This window comes from Phaenicophaeus curvirostris, chromosome 4 (genome assembly GCF_032191515.1).
Source record: "Phaenicophaeus curvirostris isolate KB17595 chromosome 4, BPBGC_Pcur_1.0, whole genome shotgun sequence".
NCBI classification, from domain to species: domain Eukaryota; kingdom Metazoa; phylum Chordata; class Aves; order Cuculiformes; family Cuculidae; genus Phaenicophaeus; species Phaenicophaeus curvirostris.
The window spans coordinates 37,127,469-37,139,747 of NC_091395.1; the positions used below are offsets into that span (position 1 = coordinate 37,127,469).

General features: G+C 34.7%; 1 protein-coding gene across 1 annotated transcript in view; it reads left to right on the forward strand.

The window, feature by feature from the left end:
- The window catches only part of SPOCK3 (SPARC (osteonectin), cwcv and kazal like domains proteoglycan 3), a 171,729-nt gene that overhangs the window by 59,777 nt on the left and 99,673 nt on the right, over positions 1-12,279 (forward strand). The window contains exon 4 of the mRNA XM_069855785.1: positions 5,662-5,776. Coding sequence (XP_069711886.1) covers positions 5,662-5,776 — 115 coding nt within the window. The remainder of the gene's footprint in view (positions 1-5,661; positions 5,777-12,279) is intronic.

The window sequence follows — 12,279 nt, forward strand, 5'->3', positions numbered from 1 at the left end:
TTTATTATTTTGTGTATCTGTATTCTGCTCAAAGTCAGCTATATATGGGGACATTTTTCAAATTGTTTTAGCCAACACCCCTATTCATTTGCAGGTAGTATTTTGGAGGAAGCAGTGCTTGCCATTTAGACATATCTTTGAATTCAACACTCTACAATGACTATTATAGCCTTTTCTAAGATTCTGTTATCTTTGCTGTATATGAATAATATACCTTTATATTTTTTCAAAATACATCCTTAGTCTGAACCCAAATCTTAATGCCTAATGTTTAGTTGTCTAGTTAAAAGGTCTTATCAAAGGAATAAATAGTTGTGCATATGATAACAAAATAAATATGCCAAGAACTTCTTAATTCACTCTTCCAGAAGCCACTGTATTTTGAAAGGCTTTCTTATGTTAATATGATTAAGTATGTCAGAATTGCACAGGCAGACACATCTGTGTGATTTTGCTGTTATTAATAAGAGTGGTTATATGGAGGTATATGTTCAAGCATTCCAGAAGGTTAGCTTTTACTATGAAAGTGTATAGTGATATTTACTCTTGGACTACAAAATCGAAGTTATTTATAAAGATGTAAAAATATTATGACTTGCATTGCAATCCATCAATGCCATTCCTTAAAGCAACGTCTGACATTTGTCCAAAGAGTACTTGTTAGCATTGAACTTCTGCTTGTGTGTACATAAGACAGAAAAACTTGTATTTAAATGAATGTTTTGACAGTATATCATATATATGCACACATAATTTTTTAATGCATTTCTTCAAATATCACAATGTAAATTCTTAATAAACAATCATGTGGAGCAGGAAATATTGGTGGAATAAATCTGAGTGTTACATCAATCATATTTAGTTACTGCTAAAAGACAGATTTTGTCCTTTTAGTAGTTTTAAAAACAAGCATTTAGGACATTTTATGTTTTGGACTATTCTAAGTTTAATATTTTAGTAGCTTTAATGTATATTTTATCTATATTTTCTCAAGTTAAAAACAAAAGCAAAAAAAACAACCAAAACCCAACCAATACTTGCTACAATGTTTTCTTTGTATACTACTTTTACATCAGATAAAAATATTAAAGGTACTTTTGGTACATTTTATTTTTAGACTACATATGGTAACAGAGCTTGGAGGGTGTGGCTATTGAATAAAATTGCATACATAAAGACCCTAGCATAATTTTTTAAGATGGAAAGGGTGTTTTGCTGTGCTTAATAGAAATATACCTTGGAGGAAGAGCGGAGTATTTTCATGTACTGGAAAAAATATGAAATTACATTTCCATGGAGGACAAACACCCTGAAGGTACAGTTGATTTGTAGATGTATTTATAACATTTCTTGTAGACCATTCCACTGAATTATTTTGGCATTTATAGTATCAGGTTATATTAGATGTCTGTTTACAGCAGAAATATTGAAGATATGATTTTACATCAGGAGCACTTATAATGCTTATATTTTAGTTGAGTCTTTGCCTTTTAGCTCTTTGTATTTTATCTACCTAGTTCTGTAATAATTTAGGTAAATAAGGATATGCAAACACATGCAAACCTATCTCTTTAATTTGTGAATACTTTTCTGTACCATGAACTGAAACCATTTTGAGTCATATTCAATAAAATCACTTGATTCACTCATTTGCAAGCCCTGAGAAGTCATTAGGGAGTTTAATGAAGATCCATTACTTGAATACAGTAAAAACAGTTGTGTAGATTTAACTTTGCTACACTTGATGTGCGCACTCATGATCCAGTTTTTATAGCAAAAATATTGATGTTTTTAACCTAGAAATGTATGTCCATCACATATGCTTTTCACATTTCTAACAACATTTTTGTCTATATTTTATCCTCTGGCTTTCTAAGCTACAGTGTCAGTCCAGGCAGACATTGACCCTTAAGGTAGTTGACTTCTTCACGTTCCAAAAATCTGTATTCTTATATCAGTTATTCATTTGGTCTCTCTCTTCCTGTTGTAAGATACTGCAACTTTTAAAAAAAACTGTCAAAGTACATACAGCCTTCTGTGGCTTTTGCATCACTAACACTGGTTCAGTTAGTAAGAAATTTTTGCAAAAAGATATTGGAAAAAGTGAGGCCATGTATCACACACAAGATGAGGAAAAAAGACTCCATAGGAGATTCATAGCTGACAGAGAACAAGAAGTCCAGCATGTTGCTGAGCTAATGGTTTAGTGTCAGTGGCAAGACCATGAATGCTGAACTTAACTTTGAATCTAAAGATGGTCTTGTGATTTTAGCACCCATGACTCTGCTGGCTTACTTACTCTGCTTGTGCCCTTTACCAACCCAGTCCCATAGCCATTCTTGCTCTATAATGAAGATAGACCATGCCTGAGAAGATCAAGAGTTCTGTGCAGGGCATGATACCACCAAGTCAGCAAATATTGGAAGGTTACATTGGCTCTGTAAGGTGTGGATATACTCTAGAACTGATTATGCATCCTGGCATCCAGTTTGATAGTTTTATATAAACCTTTGTTGCGAGAGGGCCCAGGAGGTTGTTCACTTCGGAAATGTCCAAAACTGCTGTCTCACTCACTGTCCTGTCACTGTTAGCTATAAAAAGATACCTCCAAGTAATTAATAAACTCACTGGTATATTCTTCAATGTTTAATTAGGAGAGATAGTATCAAAAATCCCTTCATTTCTCTGCAGCAGACAAAGCTGCCAAGACGAAATTTTGTCTTAAATCCACACAAATACAAATTTTGTTCTGTTCTTGACTTTTTGTTTATGAAACAAACCCTGACCCTAAAAGAAGCAGCCAATGAACCCTGACTTTGCTTTTTCATAGCAAATGAAATAATGTGTTATTGGTTAGCCACATTAATTGATAAGTCTTTTCTTCATACTTTTCCTTTAAAAGGTGCAGTTGGTAAGTGGGTGCTGCACAGGAATGTATTTTTTAACTCCGAATTCTGAACAATCTGATTTATCTTTGACGGATAAGCCTGTTAAATACACAAGGAACCTAATTGAACATGATTACTCAATGCAATTCCTCCAGTCCATCTATGTCATCACTAATATGCATTCAAAGCCATTTTCTAATTTGATTTTCTAGTTAGATCTCTGGGAGTTCCAGTTTGTTGGTTTTTTTGTTTTTTTTTTTTAAAAAAAGAACCCCAAAACTGAAAATGTTTTCCTTTACTTGCATCTTGCGTAAAGTTTTTTTGTGGAGGGATGTGTGGTGGTGTGTGTCTGCATCTCTTCTCTCTCCCTGTGTCTCTCAGCAATAAACCAGCTTTCTTCTCTGGTTTGATGCCCATCTTTATGTGGTTGTAAAGGTGAAGTGTGACAGTACCATTTCTGGGTTGTAAAGCTGGGTTCTGCCTGTAACATTGCCAAAAAGATATGTTACAGCTTGCTAAATTTTGATTGAATTGTCAAAACACGCCTTCAGAGTCCCAAGAACTTGAGAAAAGAAATAACAGTTTCAATGGGAATGGGAAGTTACATGATCTCCTTCATTCACCCCTTTCCCTGAAACACATCTTCTACTTAATACTGAACTCAGCATCCTTATGTGATTCCAGATTGCTCTTGCTTATGTGTTTTTATTCCATTAGCTATTCAATTTTGCAAAACATATCTGAAGATATGCCAGTATTATAATCTAGTATTGCTTCTTTAGTGTCTCCATCAGGGATCATCCTGGGAAGAGATAAGAGATACTTGGGTCAGTACATCAAGTGGTGAGCTCTTCATGCTTAGTAGGAGCTGTCGTTACATTCTGGCTGACATCAAGTGGAGAAAGTATTTGATATGGATTCTGAAATCTAAAGTGTCTTTGAGAAGGATGTGGAATATGCTCGTGTTAGAGGTGTGGCTAATAATTTACTTCTGATCATGAAGAAGAGAAGAAACAGAACTTCCCTTTCAGATATTTTTATAAGCAAATATGAAAAACAGGGAAAGGTCATTTCTGAAATCTAATTGAAGACTGTGAAGTTATATGCTGAAGTGAAGATGAGTACAGGAAAACTGAACTCGAGTTGTTCGTAGCTTTCTTTCTTGATTTTGTGATTTATGATTTTCAGCAATGTCTCTTTAAGCAAGGCTTTGGTGTTTAACTTATTAGTTACTTCTAGGGGTTTTTTTGGGAGGGCTGGGGGTTTGGGGTTGTTTTTTTTTGTTTTGAAGGATCTTAAGAAAGGATATCTTTAGGAATAAAAACTGGATGTTAGAGAAGGGAGAAGTTACTTGAGAGAGCATAATTGGCAGAAACTTTTCTGTATTGTCATGTAGGCATGGTTATTCAAGAGATATGCTCTACAAATTTAATAATAAGTAATGAAGAGTCAAATAAATTTGAGTCTTCTAGTATTATAGCCAGAAAATAGTGGTTTTAGTTTGAAATGTAGTTCAGAGATGAGTGTGAATTAATGACTAAAGGACAGATTAAAAAAAGAACAAAAAACAAACAGCCCACAAAGGAGAAATAAGAGATCTAGAATACTGCAGGTAGAATTTGTATTTAAGGCCAGAGTTATGCAAATCACTGACCTGCATACTTTACTATACTCTTTCATTTACTAAAATCTCCTCTGAGTTACAATTTCTCAGTAAATTCAGACAGTGTCATTGTTCACCACTTACTTTTGAGCTGGAAGAACCCAGTTGTGTCTTAGTAAGCAGGAAAGAGAAGCTGCTTTCAAGGTAGAAATACCAGCATTTGGGGATTACAGTGAGAAAGTGGCAATTATTTTAATAATGTGATGGTGAGTTTTCACTTAGCTACACAATAGCAGAATTTAGTGAATGGATGCTTTTCCTCTTCTCTGGGTTAATTTACTTATGGGCCAGCACATCAGCATTTGTACCTTATTGAATTACTACTGTGCAATGTAGCTTAGTAGATGTTGTTATTTCATAGTAGGAATGACAAGAAGTGGATTGAATGGAAGTATGGATTTTTTTTATTTCATGCTGGCTTATAGCTTTTTAAAGGATCTTATATATGGGAGATGTGGCAGGCAACACATGAATGAACAGCTGTTCCAAGCTCCTGATCAAATGTTATTTGCTTTTCTAACTTCTTTCTTGTTACTTTTTGGCTTATGCTTTTAATGTGATTTCAAAATTATGGCGGCTTCTGAGGTATGAGAATCACAAACCTAATTCTATTTAGAAATCACATGCCTGAGACAGAACTGTAGGCAACAAAATCCAGTTCAGAATGATTTCCTTTGGGAATGGAATTTGGTTCACTGAATGACATACTGGGTATGCAAACTTCCTAAAAGTCCTAAAGAAATTCTAATATAAAAAGTATTTTCAGCTTCAGTGAAAAACAGCAGCCTTTGATTGCCTTTGTTACAAATGTTGACCAGGAAAGAGTTGTATAGGATACTTAGTTTATTTATAAATAAAAAACAATGATATTGAATGAGAATATACAGAAATATACATGTTCATGAAGATCCATTTTTCTTGGTAAGGACTTTTGCATAGCTTCATTTACATATTATTATCGAGTGTGCTATATTTTATCCTGGTGAAAATTAGTGCCTTTCCGTCTGGCCAGCCACCCTTCACATACTTAGTGGGTTTTGTGTGATGTATTTTTTTTCTTAATTGTGTGATTCTAGATAATTGTTAACAATTTTCTGAAATTATTTTTAGCTTTAGATCCGGCTAAAGATCCATGTTCAAAGATGAAATGTAGTCGCCATAAGGTCTGTGTTGCACAGAATCAACAAACTGCTGTTTGCGTTAGTCATCGAAGGATTACACACAGGTAAATACTTTAAAAGTTAATCCTGTACACTTTTTTATAGTGTTTGTAACTGACTGTAAACTGTAAATAGACTATAATGAGTTTAGCTATTTAACAAATGAGCAGAATAGGAGTAGAATTTAGAAGTAATTATGTATGCATAATTTGAATAGAATGTTTGATACTTGATTTTTTTGATAGCATAGTAAAGTAGAGGGTGTACATATTTAAGTATCGCAGGCTGCTGATACAAATAAATTCAAGGAAATACCTGCTATGCTGGTACCAAATGAATGTAACAATTATTATAATGTCCTGCTGCTGTACATTACTTTGATTTCATCACTTCTTATGTGAAGCTAGAGAACTCCAAACTGCCTGTCAAGCTCTAAGTAATGACCTGTTACACTGTAAGTTGGGGGGTTTTTTCCTTTTTTTTTTTTTTCTTCTCTGCGTTTCAATTTTGTTTGCATTCTAAACTACTTAAATTTAAGGAACAAATGTATAGTAAAGTTATACCAGAATTCAAATATAGATGATTTTTTTGGTATCTTTTTTTTTTTAGGAGAACAGTTCCAGGTGCTCTGTTTACTTAGGCAAGATATTAATGTACTTCTGTGGCTTTAAATACTCCTGTCTATAGCTCTTTAAACAAGCAAGGTAGTGTAAAGTGAAAGTAAAAGCTTAAACTGTTCTTCATATGCAGCTACATTTAATTAACAAAGAAGCTCTACACTATTTGTGGAGCTAAACTGTTTACATCAAACAATCTCACTGTAGAGCTAGACATTTTGGTTTGGGAAAGTATCATATAATGTGCAAAATAATTATCAGACAAAGCTAGGTAGTCTAATATCAACTGTATGTAAACTGTCAGGAGAATATGTCAATGTCAACTGTGAAAAGACAATACAATCATTTGAAATTTCCAAGAGGTATTACACATATTATTGAAAACAACATAAAAACACTGTCTCCAAGTTGAATATACATGCAGCAGGTAAGGACTGAAAAATTTTTTTAGAGTAGATGGAGCATTCAGTAATTGAGTTAATAAACGTATTGACATTTGTCTTCACACTTTTATTAATCCTCCTACAGTCGCTGCCACTCTTTTAGAAAAGTAATACTTTAAGAGGCAAGCTTGTCTGAATATAATGTTAGACAATATTAGACAATCTCATAATGGAAAGCTTTGAAAGGGCAGCAATTTGGTGATTGTCATAAGCACTGCCGGTCTTGTTTGTAAATTAGATGAAGTTTGTAAATTAGATGAAGCAACTCTCCACCTACCTGTCCTAAGCCAGGACAGGGATTTATCATAGAATCATAGAATCATAGAATAACCAGGTTGGAAGAGACCCACCGGATCATCGAGTCCAACCATTCCTATCAAACACTAAACCATGCCCCTTAGCACCTCATCCACCCGTGCCTAAGATTTACCAATCTTAGATCTTCCTGTTCTCCTGTACTACCAGGTTTGAGGAGAAATCAGCAGCTTTGTACTTCCTTCCTAAAGAGGTTTTCTTTGTCCAGTATAGTTTTATGAGGAGTGGCTGAAGGAACAGGGTTTGTTTAATCTGGAGAAAAGGAAGCTGAGAGGAGACCTGAAAGGAGGTTATAGCGAGGCTGGTGTTTGTCTCTTCTCTCAAATAACAAGTGACGGAACAAGAGGAAATGCCCTCAAGTTGTGCCAGGGGAGGTATAAGCTAGATATTAGAAAAGACTACTTCACAGAAAGTGTTGACAAGCATTGGAAGAGGCTGCCCAAGGAACTGGTTGAGTCACCATCCTTGGAGATATTTAAAAGACATGCAGATGTGGTGCTTAGGGACATGGTTTAGTGGTGGACTTGGTAATGTTACGTTTATGGTTGGATTCAGATCTTAAAGATCTTTTCCAGCCTAAGTAGTTCTGTGATTCTATGGTGGGGTAAGAATACGAATAGTATATTCATAAGCAGTCATGTCTGTTCATCTCTTTACCACTGTTAATTTCTTTAGTCCAAGATTTTATTCTTTCACTGATATCTACAATTTGCGTATTGATTTTCAACAGTCATCTGTTTCTCCAGGTTCCCATAGGACTAGTCCATTCATTTATAAGTCTTGGTAAAAATTAGATGAGGAAGTTTGTATTCTCAACTGTCAAGTTATATTATCTGCCTGTAGCAATTAATATATCGTTGTATAGTTGTGTATGTTCAATCTATTGGGAATATATCTTTAGACAATTTCTTGCTAGTAATTTTTCCTTTCCACTTTGCCTCTGTGTGTGCACGTGTGGTATTCCTCAAAGACTGCATAATTCAAATAAGTTGGGTTTTTTTGTTTGTTTTTTTTTAAAGAAAAGGCAGCTAGAGATGTTTTCTGGAAAAATAGTTGAGACCCTTTACATGGAATACTGAGAATTCTCCATAAAGAACTTACCCGTGTATTTCCATTTGGACGTATTTGCTGTATTGATCATAGATCTTCCAGAGATTATTCCCAAGACTTTTGCACAGGAAAAGTAGCTTCTAAGCATGTGAACTGATATCCTCAAGATACAGTCAGAGAAGAGAAGACTTTGCATACCTGCAATATAAATAAAAGTTTTATGTGCACTTTTGGGCTACCCCAGGGAAAGAAACAAGAAGTATGCATTTATAGCTGTAACTGTCATGGAAGCTGTGTTCTGTGTGCTATACTCTTCGCTGTGTCCTGTGAAAGAAAGTGAAAGTACTGTTAGAGGACAAAACATCCGGGATACATATTAATATTATTTGTCCAAGTACTTCCATGTGGGTAGCTTTGGGAAGAAAGAAGTTGCCTGCACTAAGGGTGCATGATAAACAAATAATTAAAAGTCTGGTATAAAACAGAATTTTTCATTCTTTGAAACTCTGGAGATTGACATTAATGTTTCCTTTTGCCTAAGTAGTGTTGTACCATCTCTTTGTGCTTTCCACTTTATCTTTATTGGTTAATTGATAGGCTTTTTGAGGAGGAAATCCCTGTAAAGTGTCTGTACATCTAACAGTAAAATGCTTTGGAGTATACCTCATTCAGTTAAAAACATAACTTGTAGAATATTGGAATACAGTATTGGCAATACGGTAATAGAGTGGTGTGAATATTATGGTAACAAGCAGGATGTTTATCATACTAATAGGAATTTGTATACTTGTTCTAGTTTTCGATCACTTCACTTTCAGGAGATTTAATTATTTGAGTCTGCAGTATTGAGAATCTCTGGGAACTATGAGTTCAGCCCTGTGAGCCTGGGAAAGAGGAAAAAAGTTACGTAAATGTTCAGCCAGAAGAGAACTGGACAGGAAATAAAAAAGGGTGAGTCAAAGGAGGAGGGCTGTAGGTTGTAATGGATATTTCAGAATACCTGCAATGGAATTTGTACTCTTTATATACGCAGAGCAGCAGGTGGTAAAAACAAATCCTTAAATTTTCATATACTTGTGTTTGCTATTCTGAGCAAAGAAAGAAAATATGTGGTGACACCACAAAGTGTAGGAGCTCATTAAGGTCATGGGAAGCTGGTAGGTAACCAGGCTCAGAAAAGCTGACAAGTTAGTCCAGCAATGAACTATCATAGATTTGCAGGTCCTGATAAATAGTCTTTTAACTTCTTAAATTTGAAACAGATAATTATAGTATGAAATGGCAGATCATGTGATTTGCTCTAAGAATAACATTCTGTGAATCATCGACTTCTGTACCAAACTAAGCAGTGTATAGGTGAAGGTTTGAGCAAGGTTTGCTGCAGGTGAAGAGCAGGACTCTTGAAAACCTGAAGAAATACGTTACTACCCAGCAGAGAATTTTAATGTAAGTGAAGCAGTAAACTTGGGATAGTTTAGTGGAGACAATTTACAAATATAGTTTAGTTCAGTTGAGACCCATTGATTATGCAATACATTTCAAGTTTCAACTGTTTACCGCAAGAAAATGGTGAAGTGCCGACTTGCTCAGTAACATTTAGAAATGTGTTTTGTGTATAGGTTCTGAAAGTGAGAAAACCGCAAGACAATTTTGAGCCAAAAGTCATGTTCCAAGTAAAGCTGAGTGTCACTGATATATTAGAACCTAGTTACTAACCTTGTACTTACTGATTGATCCTAGTGGAATCTGATAGAACAATCTCTTTTTCTTCCATAAGTAAAAGAAAAGTACGTGTAAGATAGATTAAATACATTAAATCAGTCAGTGCCTAGATGCGTTATATTATTCAATGCATTAAATGAACGTACAGTTTCTCTATGTAAATATAGATCTGTCTTTTCTATAGAAGAGTTCCCCATCACACATAATGCCTTCTGCTCCCCTTGTGTCGGTCCTGCTGGTTTTTATGTAAAATGTACAAATCAATACAACAGTTCCCTGCTATGGGACTAAATAGATTGCAGTTGTTTCTACCATTCATAGCATGTTAAGATGGAGTTCAAATGTTTAAATACCGCTATTACTTGTGTAAGGACCTCAAACTTTCTTTTTCTTTCTACTGGATCTCTCACCTTCTGCATTTATTCTTAGGTTTCAGAGTAGGAAACAACTGTAATACAATTCAAGTGTTCCAGATCCAGTATAATAGATATAGGAAATCACCAGAGAATCATTTAGAAATAATAAATCATAGCTTTTGTAGTACATTTTTAATTTATTTTTTATTTTCTTTCTCTTTGTAAATTATGCCTTACAGTCCCTTCTTTGCCTTGTTTGTTGTTTGATTTTTTTTTTTTGCTCTCTATGTTAGCAGCCTATAGTATAGTCATTTAAATAGCATATAGAAGGTGTTCGTAAGGAATAGAATTGCTTTCTCATAGAGGTGTGCAGCTTTTTTGATCTTCTGTAGGAGTAATTGATTCCCAATGAATATTAACTAAGAAACAGATTCTGATGATACTAGCAAATCTAAAAAAAACAAAAAACAAAAACCAAACCATTTTGTTAAAGTAAAGGTTAAAGTAGGGGAGGTGACTTGGTAAAAACATTTCAGTCACAGATCGCAATTTACCTGGAAAAGGACGAGAATTCACTAGTCAAGGAGAGAGTCATAATAATTAAGCATTTAACCAGGGTTAAATAAAAGAAATATAATTACACTTTTTGCATTAGAGCTTCACAAGACAGATTACAGAGAAATGTGCAGACTGGACCTTTATAAAATGTAAAGCTGGGTAAGAAATAGGAATATAGAGGGCAGAATGATACAAAGTTCACTGGAAGTGATGAATGTTGGATCCTGAAGCATGAGATGGGTTAACCGTTTCCTGTTACAGATGATGTGACAAGCCCAGAGTACATTGCAAGTGCTGCAGAACTGTAGCACTAATTCCACTGTGAAAGCAACCCAAAAATACTTCTGTTTCAATACTATGGTACTACATGGCTGAAGTTATGTTCTCAGGCATAAAATGTGACCAAGTCCAAGTATGTGAGAGGCCCATTCAGTAAGAAAAATGCAAATGCGTGTCCTGGATTTCCAAAACCTTGTGCTTTGTAATTAGAGGTATCTTACTATCACTCTCATTTTACAATGAAAGAAAGTAAGTTTTAAATTAAGACTTCTACCACTATTTTTTTATTTTAAAAAATAGTACCAAAAACTGTAATTGCAAATCTATAATCATTTGAAGTAGCCCAAGCAGTTTTGAAGGGGGGTCTGTTAGGACTGATACGTAACATGGTCTTTTTTTTTTTTTTTCTGTTCAGCTGTGACCAGGAGCAGCCTTGCTCTCTTTTGATTAGGAAAAAATGAAAAGAAACAGAGACGATGAAACAGTATAGCTTTGTAGCTTTTCACAGTTTTTAGGTGCTACAGAATTTTAGTGGAATTTCATAAAAAAAATCTCAAAAAAACAGAAGCAAAGGATTTGCTTTGGGTAGATTGTGTGAAAGTTGCAAACACCACTATTTAGGAATTTAGGATGTCATCTTTTTGCATTATAATGCTGCTGGAGAAGGCCAACTAGTGCAGTTAAGTCCTTTATTGGAAATTTTAGTCTGATTCATTACTGAGATTTGTAGTTGTACATAGAAAGACTTAATCATTGTTGTGCTCCAAGCTCTATTCAGTCTACTGAAGGCTTTCTGGTTCTTTGCATAATTTGTGATGCCAGTCTGCCAGCTTGACAGTGTTTCAAGCTTGTTGCATTATCTTTGTTTGTTTGCACAGGAAGTGATTCCACATCTAGGCTGAATTTACAGTAATTCTTTTGTAATAGACTAATGAGCAACACTCCTTCATTCACAATACTAAGTGTGGCTTTGATTAGTCCAGTTATTGTGTAACTATGCCATTGTGGTCATACTCTATGAAGTACTGAAAGCAAATGTGCATAGCCATGACTTAATTGAGCTTGTGAAAATAATTTGGACTTCTATGTGTTTAAAAGATAAATTAAGATGTGAATATTCTGGAGATTTTTGCATGCTACACAATTTAATTTATTAAAGGGAAAAAGTAAAGCTTCTTTTTACTAGGTGTTTCTTTGCACTGGGAAGGAAGAAAGGTGACTAACACTG